The sequence below is a fragment of the Giraffa tippelskirchi genome, chromosome 5 (assembly GCF_054371585.1).
Source record: "Giraffa tippelskirchi isolate mGirTip1 chromosome 5, T2T-mGirTip1v1.2.pri, whole genome shotgun sequence".
NCBI lineage: Eukaryota > Metazoa > Chordata > Mammalia > Artiodactyla > Giraffidae > Giraffa > Giraffa tippelskirchi.
The window spans coordinates 93,513,076-93,533,402 of NC_137279.1; the positions used below are offsets into that span (position 1 = coordinate 93,513,076).

Consider the following 20,327-nt stretch of genomic DNA (forward strand, 5'->3'; position numbering starts at 1 on the left):
CAGCTGTGTCAAGTACTCAGGAGCATGCCATGGATTGCCCCTTCATCCAAAGAGATGACCTCAGTGCTCACAAAGGTTGAGGAGCAAGGAGGGAGGTGGAGGTGCTGCGTCCAGCGGCTGAAGAGGCTCCCCCTTGTCTCGGGAAGCTGAGGTCCCAGTTCCAGGCACCCCCTGGCTCTGATTCCTGACCTCAAACACTGTCCCCATCCTGGAGCCAGTAGACCAATGACACATGGTATTTGGCCACGCCATTGGAGAACATGGGGCGCAGAGTGAACTGCTGCCTCCAGGTGCCTGAGGGACCCTCTGAGACCCCAGCATCTCTGGGAAGAGGCAGAGGGATGAAGCAAAATTTTGTTTAAAAAAGAGCTTACCTCTTCAGTGAGAAGACAGAAAAAAACATGTTTAAAGTAGTACTGAGGGTTAATTCAAATTGTTTCAAGCTAAATCTGAGAGAAAGAGAAATAATCTTTCATGTGAAGGTCATTGCTTTTATCTCCACTACTCTAAATAGGCATCGGTGTTGGTAGAGAGGACTTAATTTAGACATTGAAAAAGTGAAAGTGTTGGTTGCTAAGTCGTGTCTGACTTTGTGACCCCATGGACTGTAGCCCATCAGGCTCCTCTGTCCTTGGAATTTTCCAGGAAAGAATACTGGAGTGGGTAGCCATTCCCTTCTCCAGGGGATCTTCCTGACCCAGGGATCAAATCTGGGTCTCCTGCATTGCAGGCAGATTCTTTACTGTCTGAGCCACCAGGGAAGCCCAGTTTAGACATTAAAGAAATATATTTTGTGTCCTCATTATTTAACACTTATTGAGTAGGTCAGTAACTATCAGTGTGTCCACTAATAAAACAGGTAAAGAAGAGGAGCATTCCATGTTCTAATGTAACCGCTTAGGATAGGCAGTGGAATTACAGTCAAAGTATTTGTGGACACTTACATGCAGTAAGCACTGTTTGCCTAGAGGTGTGAGGGATTCTGATACAGTCAGAGGACTAAAAAGCTCCCGGCTCTGCAGCTTTGATTAAAATTTGCATATACAAAACAACTAGAGATCAATCTTTAATAGATTACTTGCTTCAAAGTGGGAGTGTTAACAAGGATTCAAAGAAAGAAGGGTTTACAATGGCCTGGCAGATCAGTGGAGCCGACTCTTTAAGGCAGAGGGGTCTTCCCTGGTGGTCGAGTGGTTGAGAATCTGCCCCGTGATGCAGGGTAACCGCGTTTGATCCCTGCTCAGGGAACTAAGATCCCACATACCATGGGGCAACTAAGACTGGAACAACTTAAGCCCACATGCCACAACAAAGATGCAAGACTGGGATTTCCCAGTGGTCCAGTGGTTAGGAATCTGCCTGCCAATGTGGGGGACATGCGTTCCATCCTTGCTCTGGGGAGGTTCAACACGCTGCAGGCAACTAAGCCCGTGTGTCACAACTATTGAGCTGGTGGACCCTAGGGCCCGTGCTCCACAATAAGAAACCACTGCAATGAGTAGCCCCTGCTCACTGCAACTAGAGAAAACCTGTGAGCTGCAGGTTTTCTAGCATGGCCAAATTTTAAAAAAGTAAATGGGAAGGACTTCCCTGGTGCTCCAGTGGCTAAAATACACGAGACTACTGTTGAGGGAACTAGATCTCACATGCGGCATCTAAAGATCCTGCATCCCACAACAAATACTGAAGATCCTGCATGCCTCAGCTAAGACCCAGTGCTGCCAAATTAAAAAAGTGAATGGAGGAGGAGACAAATTGAGGAGAGACTGCATTTGACCAGAATAGAATAATAAGGAGATAACATCAGATGTGTAATTTCTGAAATTCCTCATTCCTGGTATTTATTACTCATTTATTTAAGAAGAAATTGCTTATACGAGTTTAGTATGCCATTGACAAATAATTGGCTGTGTTGCAGTTTTTCCAAACTCAATCTTGAGAAAGATAAATTTGAAGTCTTATTTTTTTTAAGTCCTTGTTAACATTGACAGGGCACTTGGCTTTAAAAGATGGCATAATCCTGAAAACATTGGAGTTGCAGTAATCCTGGATTTGTTCAGCTTCAAATTAAAATTTATTTTCAAATCTTTATTCTCACATTTCAACTCAGCTGTAACCAAAAGACAGTAACATCATCCAGGGAAGTAGTTGGAAATCCTAGATTTATGACTGAAGATATCATTCACCCTATCTTCAAAGTATCTCTAAATGTTCTCATTGCATGAACTAATTTTGTCTTTCTTTCTCTACACTAAGTATTGGCCGTCAATAATTAGGTATAGTATGAATTAGAATAATTAGCAACTATATTTGTATTTTACTCAGAAGTTTTAACTTTTTTTTCAGTGAAAGTTGGAAGGTGAGTCTTGCTATTCCTCACTATTTTATTGGTTAACTGTTTCAGTGGTGTGCTCTTCACATGTTTGACTAGCCTACACCCATACCCATGAAGAAAGCTTATTGTTGTTTAGTTGCTAAGTCCTGCCTAACTCTTTGTGACATCATGAACTATATATAGCCTGCCAGGCTCCTCTGTCTATGGGATTTCTCAGGCAAGAATACTGGAGTGGGTTGTCATTTCCTTCTCCAGGGGATCTTCCCAACCCAGGGATCAAACCCACATCTCCCGCATCTCCCGCACTGGCAGGTAGATTCTTTACCACTGAGCCACCAGGGAAGCGCATGGAGAAAGCTAGAGCTGCCTTAACACTTTTGTCTACAGAAAGTACATTCTCCTTTAATGAGGAGTTGAATTGACTTGCCATCTGTTTGGCACCACTGTTTAGAAGTGAAGGACCTAGTAAGGCCTGAAGGAATCAGGATGGATTTTAGTTTTTAGGAAAATGTGATCAGAAAGCATAAGGGAATCAACCCATCTATAGAAGCTTGCAGACCTATTTCTCTTCACTGTCTAGATAGTCAAACCTGAGTGTGGCCATCTTCCTTAGGCTAAAATAAGTTAGTTAACCTAACTAAAGACTGCTAACACAAAGTTTCTGCTCCTAACGGTTTACATTTGATAGGGAAGAAAGCAATCCATAGGAAACAGAAAAACAGAATTCCCTGCAGTCCAGTGATTGTGCTGTCACTGCCGAGGCCTTAGGTTCATTCCTTGATTTGGGAACTGAGATCCCACAAGCCACGCAGCGCAGCTCCAAAAAAAGAACAGTACAGTTACTAATTTTAAAAAATTGCAAGATCTAGGATTAAACTGGTAGGTGGAATTAGACCATGATTACTCCAAAGGAGGAAAAGTGTGACTTGGGACAAAAAGTCGAGTTGTGTCTGTAGGACAACTTCGATACAGGATTCGAAACTGGAAAAGTCAAGACCACAGTGTCGTACATGGAATGGGCATAACAAAGCAAGCTTGGGGTTAAACAGTAAGAGGTGGAGTATAGCAAGAGCCCATAGGGCAGGGTGGAAAGCTGTGGAGCCTAGTCTGAAGTGTGCATGATTTTCAAATATCTGTTTATTCAGGGTCAGAAATAATGGAGGGCTTCCCTGGTGGCTCAGTGGTAAAGAACCCGTCTACCAATGCCAGAGATACAAGTTCAATCTCTGACCTGGGAAGATCCCGCATGCCGGAGAGAAACTAAGCCCATGCGCCACAACTATTGAGCCTGTGGTCTAGAGCCTGGGAACCACAACTGCTGAGCCCATGTGCTGCAACCACTGAAGCCCATGCACCCTAGAGCCTATGCTCAGCAAAAAGAGATGCTAACACAATGAGAAGCCCGAGCTCCAAAACTAGAGAGTAGCCCCTACTCCTTGCAACTAGAGAAAAGCCTGCACAGCAATGAAGACTCAGCACAGCCAAAAAGTAAATAAAATTATTAAAAAAGAAACAACTGGAGAGCTGTTTTATTTATTTTTTCTCATTTTCTCACTTTAGCCTCTGGAGATTTCAGCTTCATAGATTTCTGATAGGACCTGATAGGGTTAAAACAAAACCCTCCCAGGTGATTCTGATTGCAGTCACCTAGCCATTCAGCCGTTCCTGGGTTAGGGATCACTGAACTGGATGATGTCCAAGTGTCTTGGGAGATCATTGAAGGACTGTAAAAAGCTGTGATAGGTTGTAGTTAACTGGTGTGGAAAATTGTGGCGCTATGTAACAACAGAATGGTGTGGGGATGGGGAGCAGCTGGGAACAAGCAACAAGAAGGCTGCTCTAATAGTTAATGAGTAAGGAAACAAAGGCTTTGGCTGTGGGGACAAGCAAGAAAAATAAACTCATACCTTGTTATGAAGGAAACCACTGGATAGCACAAAGGACTGTTAGGTCTTCACGTTCAGGTTATTTTGAAATCTCTGACCAACTTTCAAATATGAGTTGACCTGGGAAAAAAATTACTGAAATATTTTAGCTTTGTCTAATAGTCCTTGCTTTAAAAAGAGAAAATATGATGAGCAGCTTGTGGTTCAGTATGTACATTCCACAGCACACATGATTATATCATTAAGTCACCCAGCTTTTTGAACAAAAGCTGCTGGGGTGGGGACATGTGTCATTTCCTGCCCTTCCCAGAGCTGGTTATTGCTAGGTTTATTACAGTTTGCTCTGAGCCAGGAGAAAGTCTTCAGCTCCCAGAAATATCCCCACCAGATGCTTCTCTAATTTTCCTTGCAGAGGAGTGTGTAGGTGAAGTCATGGAGGCAGAGAAACACAGTATATATGAAGGTGAGTCCAAGTACGTACTCAAATACAGTGTAACCCAACATAAAAATTTCTGCTGGCCTCTGTGGAAGACACACGTGCACATACAATTTAGTCAGAAATATCTTGCACAGTCCCACCCAAAACACTGAGGCTGCTCTTATTTTCATATCCTTAGACTCCTCAAGAGAGTATGTGGTTCTGGTTGTAGCTAATATACATTTACCACCACAACCATCACCAAAAAAAAAAAAAAAAAGTCACAAAAACAACTCTAGACCAAACTTCTCTTGAAACTCTAACTCAGTAAATAGGAGGAAGAGGCAAGGGCTTTCTGTGTTTGCTTTAGGTCTGCCTCCTAGACAATATTTTGTTCACTGCCTGTCTACCTTTATTGGACAAATCTTGACTGCATACAGCTCTTGGAGTCTCAGTTCTGTTCTTTGGGCGCCTCTAATTCTAAAATGTGGAATCTCCTCTGAGATTTGATCAAATCAAACAGTGGGAGAGTGTAGGGAAAGAGCAAATTAGCCAAGATGGTGGTGGTCAGGCTCCCTCGACCCACGCCCTCTCGCTCTTACCCCATATTTTGTAAATAATGATTATGTAACAGCTGAGATTCATGGGGTCGCAAAGAGTCGGACACGACTGAGCGACTGAACTGAACTGAACAGCTGAGACCACTTATAGCACTGCGCATGCACATCAGGAGGTACTGGCTTGGCCACGGGCTACGCTTGTTGCTCTGTAAGCATATATAAGCTTCACCTGAAACGCCCTCAGGGCTACATTATAGCTGCATTATGGCAGTGAGACTGCCTTTCAGCTGTGTCTGCTGGGTCAACCATGGGAAGAGAGAATACACTGTGTCTGCTGATGGCTGCTGTGCCAGTCAGGAGAGAATAAACGTGTTTGCAGGTCTTAGAGCTCCTTGCACTTTCTTCCAGCTTCCCTGCTTGAGCTTACCTACCCTTGGTTTAATGAACAGTGTGCACAGTGAGATAGAGCGAGACAATCGGCGTAGTTGGCAGGATAAGTGAGACAGAGAGTGAAAGGAGCTGAAGGACAAGCAGTATTTCAACTTCTTGGTGAACAATAATGTTTAAATATTAACTTGGAAAATGCCTGAAAATAGACTGATTTGGTGTGAGTGAATGTAAATCATGAAAATGTCCAGTTTCATACAATAACAGATAACCAACCCTCCAAAACACTTAAACCACAGCGTTTTTATTTTTTGGCTGTGCTGCACAGCATGTGGGATCTTAGTTCCTCTAGCAGGGATTGAACCCACACTCTTTGCAGTGAAAGCTGGGAATCTTAATCACTGGACTACCAGAGAAATCCTGAAACATTCTTGATGACATTGGCATCAAGAGCATGAGCACAGGGACTTCCCTGGTGGGCCAGTGGCTGAGACTCCATGCTGTAAATTCAGGGGACCCGGGTTCGATCCCTGGTCAGTGTACTAGATCCCACATACTGCAACTAAGACTTGGCACAGTCAAATAGTTTTTTAAAAAAGTGTAAGAGCACATTCTAATTTGTGCTAGTTCCCATAGCCTCTGTTTGCATCTTTCTTTGAAGTCTCTACCAGTACTGATAGTAGAAGAAAGAGATTCTGGGGTCAGAGTATCACAGGGTGAATCCGGGATGCATGGCTTATGAATGGCATAAGCCACTGTTAAATTTGTTAAATGCGGACAATAGTAGCACATATCCAACAGGGTTGTTGGAAGCATTGAGTTTTAAATATGTAAAGTGCTTAAAATGGTGTCCAGCATTGATAAGCATTTGATCATGTTAGCTTTTTTTGCTATTACTATATGAAGAAAATGAGACCCTCCTTATGGCCTTGTCAGAGCTTTCCAATTAGGCTGAGGTTTAACATAACATTTGAGGTGAATTACCAGCTCCCCAGAACTGAACACAGAAGCAGTTAATGAATTCCCCGGCTCTTATCGATTTATCTGTTAATACATCTATTCCTGGGCCTGCTGAGCCTTAAGACCTCCTCTAGGAGTTTGTTCTTGAACACCAAGCAGAGTTCTGAGCAATTCTTCGAGGTGTTCAGAAGGTGTATTTGACCTAATGTGGTATTTGGCAATTGAGATACTCTCCAGTTTACTATCTTGTAAAAGCTATACTGAATAAGAATAGATATGTTTTCAGTTTTCCGAAAAATTATGCCCCATGGCTAAAACTTACGTTATTATTGAATTATTTAAAGAGGACTTCAAGCACTAGGCTGTTTGTCTTTTCAAACCACTAGGTATAGGGAATGAATAAGATTAGAAGGTGAGGCACATGGTAGGTTAGGAACTCTTCTCAAAGAGTTTATTATAAGATCATAGGATAAAGTACCTTAGAATGAAAGGTACTATAGGAAACTATGTAGGAATTCCTTGGTGGTCCAGAGGTTAGGATTCTGTTCTTTCACTGTGGAGAGCCTGCATTCAACCCCTGGCTCAGGGAACTAAGATCCCACAAGCTGCACAGTGTGGCCAAAAACAAACTATGTGATGTTCTTTTTTCATTGCCCACCCGGTAGCAATTCCTTCTTCCAAAGAAAATGACATTTTATTCAAGAATCTACCCATCTTCCATACTCAGTTCCAGGGCAGTACTAAATGGCCTGAAGATAACCCCATCGTCTTTGCTTGTGATTGGTTCAGAAATGACCAGGTGATACATTTTGGACCACCAAGATAAGAGGAAAGAATAGCTAGAGGCTTCTGGGAGTGATTGACCTTATTTTTCTAGGAGAGGTCCCAAGGTGATCTTTTTTCTCCTGAAAGTGCTTCTATAGACATTATAAAAGCCTTACTAATGATTTTATGCCTTAAGCTAGCATTGAATGTCAGAATGGCCCCTAGAAAGAAGCTGGGCCCCTCATAGTATTGGTGACCTTTTGTTGAATCAGCTCTGAAGCCTAACCTGCCTTTGGACTTCCAGTTAGGTGAACCGATCCATTTCCTTCATGTTTAAGCCAGTTCGAATAGGGTTTCCTGTTAATTAAAGCCAAAAACATCTTCAGTGCCAAGATAATCTTACTATCATTGTTATTATATCATGTTAGAAAAAAGTACTATACAAAATTACATACCATGATTGGAATTACAAAGTTGTTAAAAGAAATTGGAAGGACATGTGCCAAAATTAGTACTGTTTGCCTGTGGGTGAATTTTTTTCTGGTTCCTATGAACATATACTTTATGTATTTTCTAATACAATCCTGAATAATGTACACAGGGAAGAAAATGCACAAGAAGTAAGATTAGATGACAAAATGTTAAGGTGTTAGAATCTTGACTTTTTTCCTTCTTCTCTATTTTCCAATGTTTTTATAATATGCTTATTATGTTAGTTTTATAATTTAAAAATGTTTTATAGTTTCACTGAAACTTAAAAAGTTTTAAACTTTTTATCTTGCTTCCTTTCTTTCTTGCATGTACACACAGTGTTCCTTTTCTCAGTTTGTGATTAAATATTTATTAGTGGGATTAATTGATTAATGCTTGTTCTCTGCTAAGCTCAAATGCAGCACTCTTGCTTATCAATGACTTATATTACCCATACCTATCATATGATGGAAACTCAATTTAAAAAGCTGTTTTGGGGGAGGGAGGCTCACAAGGGAGAGGATATATATGTATATAATTATGACTGATTCACATCAATGTGTGGAAGAGACCACCATAACATTGTAAAGCAATTATCCTCCAATAATAATAATAGTCTTGACTAATGAATAAATGAAAGATAGAATCAGCCAGTCTAAGCATTGCTTTTAATATAGTTTCAATTAAAGAGTCAGACTTATTCTCAGCACTAAAAACCATCATCCCTCACTCTGGTGGTTATTATCTTAAATACTACATTTTAAGAAGAAAATAGGACAAAAAGAAAAGACTCTCAGTCTGGAGCCTGGAATTTAAATTTTTAAAATAAGCATCCCAGATGATTCGGACTCAGGGGGTCTAGGACCACATCTTGGAAAACATGCTGTGTGTGTGTGTGCGCGCGCACACGTGTGTGTGTGCACGCGCATGTGCTCAGTCATGTTCAACTCTTCAACCCTGTGGACTGAAGCCCACCAGACTCCTCTGTCCATGGAATTTTCAAAGCAAAAATATTGGAGTGGGTTGCCATTTCCTGCTCCAGGGGGATCTTCCAGACCCAGGGATCAAACCCAACTCTCTTGCGTCTCTGGCACTGGCAGGTGTATTCTTTATCACTGTGCTACCTATTGGACTCTGAGTGTTCATATCATTCATAGTCATCCAGCTTCCAAGAAAATCATGCTGAAGTCATTGGGCTTATTTAATGTGAATCAGTCTTTATTCTGCACTTGTGTGGTGCATTAACAAATTCAACATACAAGATAGCATTACATATTGTAGGTTAGCATTACAGCATTATGCAGTTTCACACAATTCATGTTAGCTTTTTTCGATTTTTTTCTTTTTTTTAAATTTGACACGTTTATTTTATTTTTGAGTTTCATTTTTACAAGAGAAGACACAAGGTAAAGAAAGACGACCACATCAGAGAAGGATCATGGTGAGGGCAATGTCACTATTGTGGCCATAATAAAAGCTTTCCAAGAAAAAGGACTTGCATCATTCCCTCTCCTAAGCAAGCCGCCCCTGTCCCATGAACCAGTTCTATCTGTTCTCATATCCTGAGCACCACTCCTAAACATGTACATCTTGGCTGTGCTCCATTGAGATGAACTGAAGGAAGGACTAATTCATAAAGGGACTTTTTGTTATTAAGAAAAGCTCTTGTCTTCCCAAAGGAATCAAGATATCAGCAGAGAAGGACTGACTCTTGGAAAATCAGAAGTGACCATTCCCTAACCTATTCCTGATCATGAGTGCCTTGTGAGAAAGCTAGAATGTGACTCTCTTGTCTTTCCACTGACTCTTAGGAGTAGGCATTCCTCCTCCACCCTTATCAGTTAGCTCTGGGAGGAACAAACGTGAAAGCCAAAGTCAGCTAAGAAACTTTGGGATGGCTGAGTCAAGGGCACAATGGATCAGGCCTGAGGTAGGAGGGAGGAACTTGGTACTGTCCGCCTCTTTGCCTTTTTCTGAGAAAGACACTGAGGCAGTTCCTAGGCTACAGAACTATGGGTCCCTCTCCTGCCACCTCTCCACCCACTGCTCAGTAGACGCAAAGAATAAAGCTACAAGAAAATGGGTAAGAGAGGAGCTGGGTGAGGCTGTTTTCTCAGACTTATGTCAGGAGGAGCTACAGAGGCACACACAGCAGGGCAAAGACCACACTCTCTCCACCTGTTGCTTTGCATTGTTTTGGGGAAGGAAACAAAAGCGGGGTGCTCAGCAGTTTCTGATCTTTAGACATTAAGGCGATGAAGAGGAACCATTTAGAATTTTTCCTAATGGGGCTTCAGAATGCTCCTGTCAGATTTACATTAAACTATCTCAAAATGCATTTTTAGAAAACAAAAATTATTTTTGTCTACGTATGATACAGTATTTACATTCCGTGGAGTATCGGATAGAAACTGGTAATGTGAATCCAGCTGATGGTGAGATTTTGAGTCAGATTCTAGGGGTTGGGGGATGACAGGGACAAGAACAGAGAGTGGGCTTTGTGCCTGCTCAGAACTGCTCTGCATTGTCAAGAATCCAGGTTAAAGAAAAAAAAAGAAGAATGGGGTTAGGGGGTCAGGGAACAGATTGGTTTTAAATCCACGAGAGTTATGGAACGACAGAGGCAACATCACCACTCTCTCCATAGAGACTCAGTTTTTCAACTCTCTTCTCGGAAGCAAGTCAAATAGTGATGTTCTTGTATGAATGTGAAATTTCTGTCTCTACTAATCTTTCAGGCCTTGGTTCAAGCTGCTGCTTACCTGAGTTCCTCTTCAGGCTGGCAAAAATATCTACTGCCTATCCAGGCTTACTTATCATCCATGAAGTCTCTGCCATCTGAAAAGTCTCAACTCCAGAGACATGGCTGGACTAGGGATAAGGAGATATGAATTCTAAAAAAGAGGCTGAATCTCTCTCAAGCTCTACTGTCCACTGGCAGGTGGAGGACTGAGCTCTGGGGTTCCCCCATGCCTTCATTGTACCTTGAGATTCAGGAGTCCTAAGAACTAAGCACTTTGTTTACAGGAAAAGGATGCTCTGAAAAATCCAAGTTATCTTTATTACTAATTTAGTCATGTGCTCATTTTACTCATTTAGTTATTTTTAAGGGCCATTATTGAAAAATTTGAGGAGAAAGGATATTTTCTGAAGGTTCTTTTCCTTATGAAGTAAAACTAACCTCATGTAAACTACTTGAAAAGACTCTAAAGCTTCTCAGTGGTCGGTATTTCTGGAAAAACAAAGGCCAGTCTAACCCTTCAAACCACAGATGATTCCTAACACAGCAACCAACAAATGGCTATCCTTCCAAACAGCTACAAAGGGCGAGGCACTCTTCTCATTTTCCTTGTCTTCATACCTACATTTGGGATCAGCTGGATATAGTCAATGGTACTATCCTGTAGCTGAATTTGAAGTCCCAAAGCTCTTTGTAGAGAAGTCATCTAGTTTTGTAAACCCAGATTCTACCTAAAAGTCTGATGCCTTTGCGTAATTGATCACATATTAATCAAAGAGAGCCTTTTACCTCTTTCCAGCAGGAGCGCTGACAGCAAACACGCCTCATTTCTCAAATACTCTTTCTCCTGCACACCCTGCCTTATCCATTCCACCTTTGTATCTTCGCCTACTACAGACCTCTGGTCCTTAAGCTCAAAGAGCAGAAATGTAAACAGTAATAGGGAGAAAAGATGGGGATGATGAAAACATGAGGTTTTACAAGAGCAAAAAGATTCTTCCACAGAGGTGGGGGGTGGGAGTAACTCTCCAGAGAAGCCCAATAAAAAGAGACCAATTTCAGGTAATCAGCAAATACAATTCGGCACAAACACAATTTTCATGGATTAAAATCTGTACCTTGATATTGGCAGTTAGGCTAATTTCTTCAGTTTGTATTAGACATGCAAGTATAAGGTTATATTGTTATATATAGACTTGTAGAGGTCTTTCCCTCTCTTTTTTTCCCCATTTGAAAAAAAAAAGATTTCCTAGTGCCTTGCAAAGGAGAAAAATCATCATTGCTAAGAACTGAACTGCAGCTGTGGTCATGTAGGGTGTTCTCTGTGGGGTTTGTCGTGTAAGAAATTTTCTTCTACAACTAAAATGAGGTTTTTGAGTCCGCTCCTCTTGGTCCTTTCTCCCCGCCACGTCCCTGCCCAGCCTGGCCCCAGGGTTAGAGGCAAGGAGAAGAGGATTAGTACTCGCTCAGACTGTGCCACTTGGCCACGGGTTTGCGGGGGCTCTCGCACACCTCTCTCCAGTGTTCGGCACCGCTGGCTGTGACACTGTGCGCCCCAAGGATCAGCCTCCCCACCACCTCGTTCTTGGTGGTGCGATCGAAGTCGATGACCAGGAACTCGATGCTGATGTCGGGCAGGAGGTCGGTGGGGATGTCGTAGATGAAAGACTCGTTGAAGACTGGGTTCAAAGTGCACTTCTTCACGTGGGTTTTCTTCTTGGCAATGCGCTTTCTGCCGTAGTAGACGTTCACCTTGACATAAGGATCTGGAGCCCCCAAAGAAAAAAGGGAGACAGGCCTATGACACAGTCCTCTCCTATACAATGTCAGGGAGGAGGGGCTTCTGCTGTTCATCTCCTTGATGTCCCCTCTCTCACCCCGTGTGGTCTTTGGTGGTTGCACACTAAGTCTACACTGACTGTGAGCACATCTGCCCGCCTGGACAAGGGGTCAAGGAAACCAGGCAGACAAGGAACAGAAAAACTGCCTCGAGTCAGGGCCGAAGAAACTCCATGACACCAAGAAGCATTTTCAAGGGGGCACAGGGACTAACAAAGGCTGCAGGCTTTCTGAGAAATCTCACCTGGAGCAAGGGCACAGAGGCTGGCATGCATACCACTGTGAATACCTCGCCAAAGGTAGAGACCGTTTGCTTACCCAAAATACCTCCATGGTTACATTCATCTGGAAGAGAATGTAGACAGAGAGAGGAACTGGTGGAGGGTGAGTGGTGCCAGAGGTCCTCAAATGTGGGTGGGGGGAGGCATTTGGATCACAGGCAAGGGGCAGCAGTGTGGGGAGGGCAGACAGACAGAGATAGGTTGAAGTAAATAGCTGCTACCTGAGAGACCGGTGATGTCCATCTTCGGCAGGTGTCTGGCTTTGAGGACCACCACTGTCATTCTCTGTGCCACAGGCTGGTATGACAGAGACACCTGGAGCTCCCCTCTGCTAATGCACTTCTGTGGAGAAGAAGCAGAAGGTAAGAACCCCAGCCGAGGGGGCAGGCCACGGCACAGAAAGTGCGGAGGACACAGCAGATGTTCTCCTCACAGTCCTGATAGTAAATAAGGGGATTCCTGGTGGTCCGGTGGTTAAGACGCCACACGTCCACTGCAGGGGGCGTGGGTTCGATCCCTGGTCAGGGAACTAAGATATTGCACGCCACATGCTGCTGCTGCTGTCGTTTCAGTCGTGTCCGACTCTGTGCGACCCCACAGACGGCAGCCCACCAGGCTCCGCCATCCCTGGGATTCTCCAGGCAAGAACACTGGAGTGGGTTGCCATTTCCTTCTCCAATGCATGAAAGTGAAAAGTGAAGTGAAGTTGCTCAGTTGTGTCCGACTCTTCGCGACCCCATGGACTGCAGCCTACCAGGCTCCTCCGTCCATGGGATTTTCCAGGCAAGAGTACTGGAGTGGGTTGTTATTGCCTTCTCCGGCATGCCACATGGTGTGGCTCAAAATAAAATAAAATAAAAAATCTTATAGTAAATAAAATCATTTGCATGGAGAGGCAGCACAGCATACTCTGCAGCCAGACTGGCCTGGATTCAAATCCTGACCCTACTGCTTATCTGTCTGAGCTGGGACAAAGTCAGCCCTACTTGACCTCTCGGGACTTCTGCTTCCTCACCTGTAAAATGGATATGAAAACAGTAGCAACTTCCCAGGACTAGTAAGAGGATTCAGTAAATTCGTGTGTACCAGAGACGCGCACTCTCTCCTGTTCTCTTACTTGGTTCTTGTGATAAAGTTTTGAAGGGAGATAGGAAACTCGCATTTGAGTCTTAACTTTGTCACTTACTCACCAGCTGGCCCTGGGCAAGTCCCTGAACTTTCTGGAGCCTGTGGCTCCATTTCATAAGGTGAATATCCACACCAGCTCGGCCTGCCCCAGTGTTTGACATTCAGAGTGTCTTCTCTGGGCGCCCTGGATGCCCATATCTTTGTTTCCCCACCTTGAAATGTTATGCTAGGCTCTATTTTGAGCTTGGAAACAAGACAAAACAAAAACTCTAGTCCTCCAAGAACATTTTAAATAACATTTGGATACTAATTAAATGCCAGGTGCTGGGAATTCAGAGCTAACAGGACTCACTGTTTCCAAGGATGCAGTAGAAGATTCAGAGACATAAACAAACATGTTTACTTGTCAGAAGAGTGAGAAGCCTCGGAATTCCCTGGTGGCCCAGTGGTTAGGTCTGGGCTGTCACTGTTGAGGGCCTGGGTTCAATCCCTGGTCAGGGGACTAAGATCCCACAAGCTGCACAGTGAGACCAAAATAAATGCTTCAGTGCTGCTGGGAGATGCAGGGGACGTTTTGCCAGCTGATGTCAGGGCTGAGCTGCTGGGGGGTGAGAAAGAGACACTGAGGCAATGGGCAGAGAGAAGATCCTGCATGGCAGGGCAGCCGAATGGCTGGTTTGGGGTTGAAAGGGTAGGCTATGTTCAGAGAATAGGGAGAAATGAATGTACCTGATGTTAGAGTGCTGGCAGGAGGGATGGGCCAGGAACCTGGAGAGGTGGGTTAGGTGGGGGTGAAGGGCACGGGGTGCAGGGGGAGTAAGCTAACCAACAGCAGAGCCAGCAGCAGCAGCCAGGTAAGAGGAGGTCTGTAAGCATAGGAGCGACTTCTGTAAGCATGACGTTATTGCTGTTGTTAATATACTAATAATCATATTATTCTAGTTAAGGCTGGAGAAGGAACTAAAGACGAAAATCAGAAAACTTGGTAGAGAGGCTGCTCCCACAGGCTAGGGAAGAGAGGGTGAGGGCTGGAACCAGGGCTGTGGCAGAGGAGATGGACCTGGGATAGGTCTCAGAAAGAACTGTCAGGATTTTCTGGGTGGGGGCGGCTAACTGGATGTAAATATAGGGGAGAGGGAAGAGAGGAGGGGCTGTTTCTTGTGTTTCTCTCTTAGGAAGTGGAGATGAGGCTGGGATAAAGAAAACAAAATGTGGTGGAACAGGAGGAATTTAGGACATAATAAGTTAAATTTGAGACAAAAAATTTTGAGACTAAATCATTCCTCCACTATCAAATTTTATTCCTTATACTCTTCATAGCCCCAAAGGAAGGTCACCAACTCGACAAATTCTCAGATTGAACAAAAATAGACCAAACTCACCACCAGCCTTACATATGCCACATACCCACCAAAATGACTTGCTGTGCATTAAGTGCCAGGCAATCCGCTAGCAGCTAGGGCTGAAAAGATGCACCCTTACCCTCCAAAAGCTCACAGGCTAGTGCCCTACCTGCTCAGGTGTGTCTGGTGCAGGAAAGAACAACAGCAGTAAATGATTTAATTAGCTCACCAGTGAAAAACAAAGGAAAAACCCTAACAGCTTATGCTTTGATTGATTATAAGTCATCACCTCAAGAAATGAACTGTGATAATATTTCCATTTGGTTTACAAAATTTCTTGAGGCTATGTTTCATACCAGGAGCATATGGAAATGTCTTTCATAGGGTATTGAACGTGACTAAACTTTAAACTCAGCCATTAGCTTTTGAAATTGAAGTACAAAAGAAAATAGGCTTTAAAAGCGATTTTCATGGTTTTCTCTGCTAGATGAAGCCCTACATCTTTCCTTACCCATAACATACAGTCGGCTCTTGACTATATCCACAGGACGCACCCTGAGCCAGTTTAAAATCACAGGCTGGTGGCTCCTGCCAACCAGTATACTTCTGAATCACTTCCTTTGACATAAGTCAGAATGCAATCAGAGAATGTGCACTCATTTTTAGTATCAGTCACAGCCCAAAGGCATCAGGAAAGTAATCCCTCAGGAAAAAGAAAATACCTTTCAAAATGTTCAGAACTGAATGCAGTAGCTGGTAGCTACATGTATCTATTTAAATTTTAATTCATTAAAATTAAGTAAAATTAAAATGTTAATTCCTCAGTCACACTGGCCATATTTCAAGTGCTCAGTGTCCACACCTGGCCAGTGGCTACCATGTTGGATATATGCAGATGTAGAACATTCCTGTCATCATAGAGAGTTCCAGTGAACAGTACTAATCTATCTAGAAAGAACTTCTGGATTATTTGGGCCACTGCTCCCCTCCCTTTCCATGAATAATGAAATGTTAACTAGTTTTGATATCTATATCTGGGACTATCCTTGAATATTGGTATCTAAATATTAAAAATACAATCTTTAAATATAATCTAATTTTATATACAGAAGAAGGCTGGGGAGGGTAAAAAGGAAATTTTGATTTGAAAAATAAAGTTTTATTTGTAAAAATAACATCAATTACAAGATGATACTTAGGTTTTCTGATTATATGAAACTGTTTAAAAAAAACAAACTGTTTCCTAAATCATCCATTATAGCATAATCACCCTAATCAAAGTCCTGTGTGCCTTCCCTAGTTCTTTGGGAAAGTGGACAACTTCTGGTCACCTTCACAATCCCTTCCTCCCCTAAAATCACTCCTCTGGCAACTGTTCTCCATCTGACCCACCCTCCCCCCTCACCTTTGGCCATTTTACATGGGCAGAATGCCCATCCTCATTCAGCTGCCCCTTTGTGATGCCTAAGTCTGCTGCCACACCACCACCTGAATGCCATTCCATTCTGCATTGAAGGCCAGAGTTTCAAGTACCCCCTCCCGCCTCCCCTTCTCTTTCCACCCAATTCCCATTCCAAGCGGCACTGTCAATGGCTCTTTCTCAAGGGCTCTTTGTCAAGGGCTGGGAGCGAACTCTGTTTCCCAGCCCCTTCGCCTAGTGAGGTAAAGACCCTGTTGGGGGGTGGGCGAGCAGAAGGACAAGGGGGAAAAAGGGTTTTATCCATGCCTGACAGAGCCGTGAGGCTTTGCTCTCAGAGTGCAGGATCCTTTCTCAGTCCGTGGAAAAGAGGAACAAGGGCAGTGGTCCTAAAGAAGACGTTAGGCTGAAGGAAATACTTAGGCAAAGGATAAGTCTATTTCTTATAATTAGCAAAGCCCCTATGGAATGACTTTTTCTAGCCAGAGCATCTTTGCAAAGAGGACTCATGCATCCTCAGTAAACCTTTATAGGGACTAGAAGTTCTCAGTGCTACCTCCACATAAATCACAGTCATGAGAAAACAAAAGAAACAAAAACTTCAACATTCAACCACATCCCTCCTTGTCTTCTCCCCAATACACATACACAGCAACTTCCCTTTTTTGGTGTGTATGATTTTATTTTATTTTTCTACAGCAAATTTCTTTATTGTTTATGGAAAATTGACATTCCTTGTTCTTTCTTTCTTTTCACTCCCTTTTGACTAGCCTGGATGACCTCCAAGGTCTCTAGTAAATCTGAGATTTTAAGAATCCTCTCATTCCCATGACCACTGTCCCAGGTCATGAACACCAATCTGGCAGTAGAAAGACAGGAAATGGTTTGGGAAACAATGACATGAAGAAATTAGGAGGAGTCTAACAACTCTCTATTATCCACCCTGTAAATCACTTCTTTCTCACTGTCTCTTCTTTAACCCCAGCCCTCTCTCAATCACTTCCCTTCTCTCTGTGGGGGGTGTATTATGGAAATGTAAATTCACTTTTATTTCTTTCTGAATAAAATACTAGGGGGAAAAAAGCTGCCACTTAAAGGGAAAAAAAATCCAGTTCCAAAGTCCAACTCAGAGAGTTTGGGGATTTGGAGTTTATGCTGTAAACTTCTTTCACTAATCGTCAAGTGTTAATTTTTAACGCTTCTTATATCTTTCTGTATATTCATAAGAGCTGAGAGTGCTCTCACTAAGACCCCATTAGCCTTCATGATCCAGCCGAGAGGGAGACTGAGGCCCAGAGAAGGTAACTGCACACCCAGAATTAGGCAGTGAAATGGAGAGAATCAGAAATCATGACCAGTCCTGGCTTCTTTCAACTGGATTGCACTGCAATAGCAGAAAGGACAAGAACTTAATTTTCCGCTAAAGGTCAGGAAATGCAGTTAGGGATTGGGTATTGTCTAGAGAAATGCAATTCTCACCAGTCTCCACCCAGGAAACTTTGATCCCATTACTATAAAGGGATACCCTACCCAGATCAGGAAAGACTCTTTACAGTGTGGACTCTTCCAAAGCAGCTCTAGCTGATGAGCCAGGGGGAGACCCAGAAAGAGCAGACTATTGGCTACAGTAGGGAGGATTTAAAGTGGACATTTGGAGGCTGCACTGCTAGGGAATCAGGGGTACAAATGACTAGGGAGATGACAGCCATGACCCAGGATGAAACATAGCCTTGCCCACTGGCACTGGTTGGGGAAAACAGGCTTAGGAAGCCTGGGAGCTGCAGGGCTCTGGGTGTCCTGTCTGGGGCCTCATCCAGGGAATGTGTTGCTCAGGATCCCACGCTGGCTTTCCCTTCTGAAGGGAGTTAATAAAGTGGAAAGAAGCTTGGCTCTCGCCAAGAGCCCCTGGCAGTTTAGCAAATGCCATTGTCTATGCTCCCTGCCCAGTGTCCTGGATTTGAGGCTTGTTTTGTTCCCAGCCCAAATCAGTCCCTCTCCTTGCCAGTGTCTTCCCAGCTGCAGCCTGGCACAGAGCCATCCTCCACACTCAGCTGTGGGCTGTGAGTGCATGAGCCGTCTGCGGGAGTCCAGCTAGTTGGTGGCTTTACCAAGGCTAGTTCTCCAGAGAAGGCTGTGCTGAAAAGAACCGCCCAGTGAGGACAGCTGAATGAAGGCAGGGGGTAGGGTACTGGAGCTGCTATAATGGGGAGTCAGGGGAGCGGGCTGGTAGAATCTGGAGGAAAAGAAATGGAGGGAGATGGGAGGGCATGCAGGGAAATGAAACCAGTCACTGCTGCAGCTTCTGTGCAGGCCTTCTGACTCCAACCTCAGAGGATGCGAGAATTCCTGCTGTGTTGGACTCAGGGGTGTCTCATTGTATCCTGGCAATGGACCAGTGTTGATGCCCTGACCAAACACCTCTAATATTCTCTAAAGTGTTCAGACTTCCCCTGGCCCTTGTGAGCTGAGTGTGCCACGTGGCAACAGCGGTTCTCTGGGCAGTGGCATGACTGGGCTGGCTGTAGTGGGACAGGCAGAGATGGTGCAGGCAGCAGAGATGGTGAGAGCACACCTCCGGGGGAAGGGCTCCCTGCCTCCCCTCCCCAGCCTGGCGCGGCACAGCACCCTTCAGCAATGGCCAAACCTGCTTCCCAGAAGCTCACTGCACACTCAGTCCTGCTGGCCTGGAAGCCTCTGTACGTTCCTGAGCCTCCTGCCTCCCCACTGAGTCCAGCATGGGTTTGCAGCTGGAGAAGGCAGTAACAGAAAAGTAATGTAACTGCAGGCAGGGCTCTTTCTGGAAAACGTGCAGGTGTTTTTAGTGACCCTGATATCCTTTCCAAACCTTCTACCGTCTTGTCTTCTCCACTGATCTAGCCTCCCTTGTCTTCCTTTACTTTATCAAAACAAAATGTAAATATCTGCAAATCACATATCTCTTCCAGGGATCAAATTTTAATAATAATCCTGGTCAACATTTATGAGAGGTTACTATGGGCTAGGGACTATGCAAATACATCATTTTAATTCCGTATAAGAAACAGAGACTTAGAGAATTTAAGCAGCTTGCCCAAGGTCACTTAGCTGGTAGAATTTAAATTCAAACTCAGGTCTGACTTCAAAGGCCTTGCTGTGCTGTGCTTAGTCTCTCAGTTGTGTCCGACTCTTAGCGACTCCATGGACTGCAGCCTGTCCATAGGATTCTCCAGGCAAGAATACTGGAGTGAGTTGCTCCGCCTTCCTCCAGAGGATCTTCCCAACCCAGGGATTGAACACAGGTCGCCTGCACTGCAGCTGGATTCTTTACCATCTGAGCCACCAGGGAAGCCCAAGAATACTGGAGTGGGTAGCCTACCCCTTCTCCAGGGGAACTTCTCAACCCCAAAATTGTACCGGGGTCTCCTGCATTGCAGGCAGATTCTTTATCAGCTGAGCTACCAGGGAAGCCCCAAAGTCCTGGCTATCAATTCCTTATGCTAAATCCTGAAAAAGGAATTAAACTATTAAGTGTAAAATTTCAACAACTTCTTTCACAGCACACTCATACTCAAAGGATATGATAAATGCCAAGATTTCTTTTTTGTCTTTCTCTTCCACTAAGTAAAAGCTACATGAAGGCAATAAGATGCCAGGTATATTATTCCATTTGATCCTCATAACCCATAAGGAAGGCAATATTATCAGTTCCATTTTTTAGATGGGGAAATAGAAGTTGAGAAGAGTAAAGTAACTCACTTACATCACACCCCTGGAAAGTGGTGAGCTGGAAGGTGAAGCTAGGCAGTCAGATACGGGCC

At 43.9% G+C, this 20,327-nt stretch overlaps 1 protein-coding gene across 13 annotated transcripts in view; it reads right to left on the reverse strand.

Annotated features, from left to right (window-relative positions):
- SYT11 (synaptotagmin 11) overlaps positions 1-20,327 on the reverse strand; it is a 36,931-nt gene that overhangs the window by 8,369 nt on the left and 8,235 nt on the right. For 2 of the 13 annotated variants that reach the window (XR_014054937.1, XR_014054942.1), the window contains exons 3-7: positions 12,864-12,984; positions 12,035-12,288; positions 7,602-7,668; positions 4,243-4,341; positions 3,853-4,069 (exon numbers count right to left, since the gene is read on the reverse strand). Coding sequence is in view for 4 of the 13 variants with exons in the window: in XM_081494391.1 (XP_081350517.1) it covers positions 11,978-12,288; positions 12,861-12,984 (435 nt within the window). In the remaining 9 variants the exon portion in view is untranslated. Of the gene's footprint in view, positions 1-3,852; positions 4,070-4,242; positions 4,342-7,597; positions 7,669-8,979; positions 12,289-12,860; positions 12,985-20,327 lie in introns of those variants that run through there. The other 11 variants (XR_014054936.1, XR_014054941.1, XR_014054935.1 and 8 more) reach the window with 6 other exon arrangements.